A 4,087-nucleotide genomic window follows, 5' to 3' on the forward strand; every position below is an offset into this window, starting at 1 on the left:
CTTGTAACGGTGTTACCCTTAAGTGTCAGGAAAGGTAGAGACAGACATCAAGAGGTGCTTGAAGAGAAAAGAGAAAGGAGACAAAAGAGACAGGAAAGTTTTGAGAAAGAAATCGCCACCCTTTGGATCTAGCGATGATGAACGTCCTGGGGGTTAAGAAGCCATGGAGGTGTCTCCTTAATTAGCACAGGGAGCGGAGAGGGGTGTTTCCTTAACTAGCGTGAGAAGAACCATACATTTGGGCATGTGTAAGGGTGTTGGAAGTGAAGTTAGAGCTAAATCTGGACTCTCTGTGTAGATTAGGAAGACTGTCCTTGGGACTGTTGAGAAAAAATTTTTGATCACGTCAGGTTCATTGGATTTGCCCTTGAAGACAGGAACATCCTGGGTATGTTTGGAGCAGTCACCCTGCAATTGCAGTCCCCCCTTTACAATGGGGGAATTTGGGGCAGTACTGGCTGTTACTGGGAGGGACTGGGGGGTTACTGGGAATCTTCACATGTTCTCAGGGGCCACATGTGTCCCTTTAAATGTGTACAGGGACCCACGTGTCCCTTTACATGGGATTGGGGGGGCTCTGGGAGCACTGGGGAAGAGACTCGGAGGTTACTGGGAGCACTGTGAGGGACTGGGGAGGAACTGGGTGCTTTCTGGGAGCCTTCACATGCTCCCAGGACACACACGTGCCCTTCACCTGTGTACAGGGGACACACGTGTCCCTTTACAGCTGCAGGGGCCATGTGTGTCCTTTTACACATGCACAGGGACACACGTGTCCCTTTACTTGGGATTGGGGGGCTGTGGGAACACGGGGGAGGAGATTCAGAGGTTACTGGGAACACTGGGGAGGAGATTCAGAGGTTACTGGGAGCACTGGGAGGTACTGGGGAGGCACTAGGGGTTTACTGAGAGCCTTCACATGCTCCCAAGATGCACACGTCTCCCTTTATATGTCTGCAGGGGACAAGCGTGTCCCTGTACATGTTCCCAAGACCACACATGTCCCTCCACGTGTTCCCAGGTAACATGTGTGTCTTTGGCATGTTCCCCGCCCACGCATGGCTCCCGTGTTCCCACAGCCTTTGCGGCAGGAGGCGCTGGTCCCGCCCCCAGAGTCCAGAATGAGCAAAGCGGAACCATTTTGGGTGGAAAAACGCGCAGATCAGGTCTGTCAGTGGCGGGGGGCTGCCAGGGCTGTGAGGAGGGTGTGTGTCCCCCTCCCAGAGTTTTGGAGCTGAAACAGGGGAAAAATGGGCCAGTCTCTCTCACTCTCTCTGGTGGGGGTTTTGCAAAATTAACTCATTGTGGGGATGGTGATTTGGGGTGAAAAAGGGGGAAACTGGGCTGATTCCTCCCAGTTGGGGCGGGGGAGAGGGAATTAACTAATTGTGGGAGATGTTCTCCTGCATGGAATAACCCTCCATGACCCACCAGGAGATGTTCTTCTTTGGGGAACATCTCTGCATGGTTGGACAATGACCCAATAGATGTTCCTCTCCTCTCTCTCAGGTGTTGAGGTGCAGGCCCACAGTGGTGGTCACCCAAATGGCTCCATTAATCTGCCAGGTCTCCTGGAGGATGGCAGGATGCCACCAAAGCCCTACCACTGCATGGAGTGTGGGAAGACCTTCAGAAAGAACTCCTACCTCATCCAGCACCAGCAGACCCACACAGGTGAGTGAACCTTTGCTTGTGGCCAATGTGAGAAGAGCTTCAGCAGATCCGCTTTGGATGACCACTTCTGGATCCACACCTGTGAGAGGCCCTACGTCTGCACCTGTACCTTCAGCTGCAGGTACACCTTGACTGAGCATTACCGCACCCACACTGGCGAGACACCCCACACCTGTCCTGAGTGTGGGAAGGCTTTTAGACAGTCCTCCAGCCTGGTCAGGCATCTCCGAACCCACACCGGCGAGAAGCCCTGTGAATGCCCAGTCTGCACCCGTGCCTTCAGAACCAGCTCCAAATTGACCGAGCATCGCCGCACCCACATTGGTGAGACGATCTACTACATCTGCCCCGAGTGCGGAAAGACCTGCACACAGACCCCGGACCAGGTCAACCATCTCCAGACCAACACTGGAGAGAAGCCCTATGCCTGTGAACACTGCGGGAAGACCTTCAGCCTCAGCTCCGAGCTAGTCAAGAGCAAAAGGACCAAACCCAATGAGGGGTTCTTCCCCTGTGGGCAGTGTGAGAAGTGCTTCAAGTGGAAGGCCAACTTGAGATCCCACCAATGGACCCACACCAGTGAGAAGCCCTACTGGTGCAGGGAGTGCAGGAAGGCCTTTGGGCATAGCACCAAGCTCCTTGACCACCAGCGGACACACACAGGCAAGCGACCCTTCTGCTGTGGCACCTGTGGCAAGAGCTCTGCCCTGTCCAAGCACCAACAAATCCACACTGTTCAGAAGCCCTGGGGCTGTGGGCACTGCAGGAAGACCTTCTGCTGCCAGTTTTTCTTTTTGCTTTTCTTTTTTCTCCACAGTTTAATCACTGTTATTATAAACCTTATATGCAACTTCTGTTAATTGTGAAATAGACATTCCTGCAGCCCCATCAACTCTTTGCAGCTTTTTATATCAGGTGATGTCTTCCAATAAACAACATGTCGAACATCATAAATTCTGTGCCCTTTCTCTCAATCTTGCCACCAATATCCACCTTTTCTTCTGACACATCCTTTTCCAATATCACAGGCAGAACAACATCACTTTCTCTTTTGTACACTTTCAGCCAACACCATCATATTACTCAAATCATTACTGAACAATTTATATTCCCTTCTGATCTTATTATCATTACACAAAAAAACAAAACCAAATCCACATATGTAACTTCATCCCACTTATCCATTCTTCTACAAAACAACACCAATTGCAAAATGGTACAGTAATTCAAAGTCCCCTTTTCAGGCCACTTTTCACATATTTGCCACCATTGCCAGCAGTACCTTATTAACCTTTTTTTACATACTTTTACAATTTTTCAGGGTGCACCCTAAAGGGGAACAAGGAGGTGTATCGGTGGAGGAAACCAGACCCACATTAATTATTTCCTAGGAAAAAATTTTAACAAGAATTTCATACCCTTGGCCATTTAGGAAGAGCATCCTGTACTCTTCATCCCCTGCGTCTATGTGTCGAAGTTAATTCTCCTGCTGCATTCCTCTTTAATGGAGCGACTTACACGGGGCTACCCAGACCAGAAACCAGATTTTCCTACTCACCAAGTCCCCTTGTAACCCTTTAATTGATATCTCTTGTGTCGGTCACCGCCTGAGGCCATTTAGGAAGAGCATCCTGTACTCTTCATCCCCTGCATCTATGTGTCAAAGTTAATTCTCCTACTGCATTCCTCTTTAATGGGGCTACCCAGACCAGAAACCAGATTTTCCTACTCACCAAGTCCCCTTGTAACCCTTTAATTGATATCTCTTGTGTCGGTTACCGCCTGACTGCAGAGCAGCAGCTGATGGAGTCCCTGACCCACGGGGCTGTGTGTGCTGGAGTCCAGTCAAACTGCTTCTCCCCATCTGTATGGCAAGACAATCCAGTCAAGGCTCAGCGTAGACCCACCTGGGTCACCAAAATGTTGTCCCAAAAGTAGAGTTCATCACCTACTGTGCAACAAGTCAATCCGCAGACAATCAAGATCCTCTTTTACTGCGTTTCTGCGCAGAGCTGGATGCTGGGTGGTAATCCAGACTGCTGGCACAGCTGGTCATAGTCCCATCGGGGATTTATACAGTTCCAAATGCCGGTTGTGTCTCGATTGCCCCATCCCTCTAATTACAATTGGCCAGTTCTTCTCTATTCTTAATTACAACGGGTTGGTTCCTTTCCCACTCTGATTCTGGTTCTTCGCCAGGCCGAGGCAGCGCTCGCTCTCTTCACATCTTCTCTGAGCTCCAACTGGAACTTCTCCATCAACACCCTTTTAAAAGGGTATCCCGGGGGGGGTCTCCCATCCCGGGGCCCCCCTGCTTCGGTTCTAAGGCCGGGCACCCGAAGGGTAGCCTAACCCCCGCTGGGCCCCCTCTGCTTTCCCCCTATAACTCTCCCCCACCAGCGCGCCCACTCTT

At 50.8% G+C, this 4,087-nt stretch overlaps 1 protein-coding gene across 1 annotated transcript; it reads left to right on the forward strand.

The window, feature by feature from the left end:
• Positions 1–1,509: 1,509 nt before the first annotated feature.
• Positions 1,510–2,458, forward strand: LOC104459568 (zinc finger protein 436-like; the record flags this gene model as incomplete). Its single annotated transcript, XM_010086529.1, is given in 1 exon segment — positions 1,510–2,458. A coding segment is annotated over 1 exon segment (949 nt), but the record flags the coding sequence as incomplete, so codon positions are not given.
• Between the last annotated feature and the right edge of the window lie 1,629 nt (positions 2,459–4,087).

This window comes from Pterocles gutturalis, unplaced genomic scaffold, assembly GCF_000699245.1.
Source record: "Pterocles gutturalis isolate BGI_N339 unplaced genomic scaffold, ASM69924v1 scaffold9936, whole genome shotgun sequence".
NCBI classification, from domain to species: Eukaryota; Metazoa; Chordata; class Aves; order Pterocliformes; family Pteroclidae; genus Pterocles; species Pterocles gutturalis.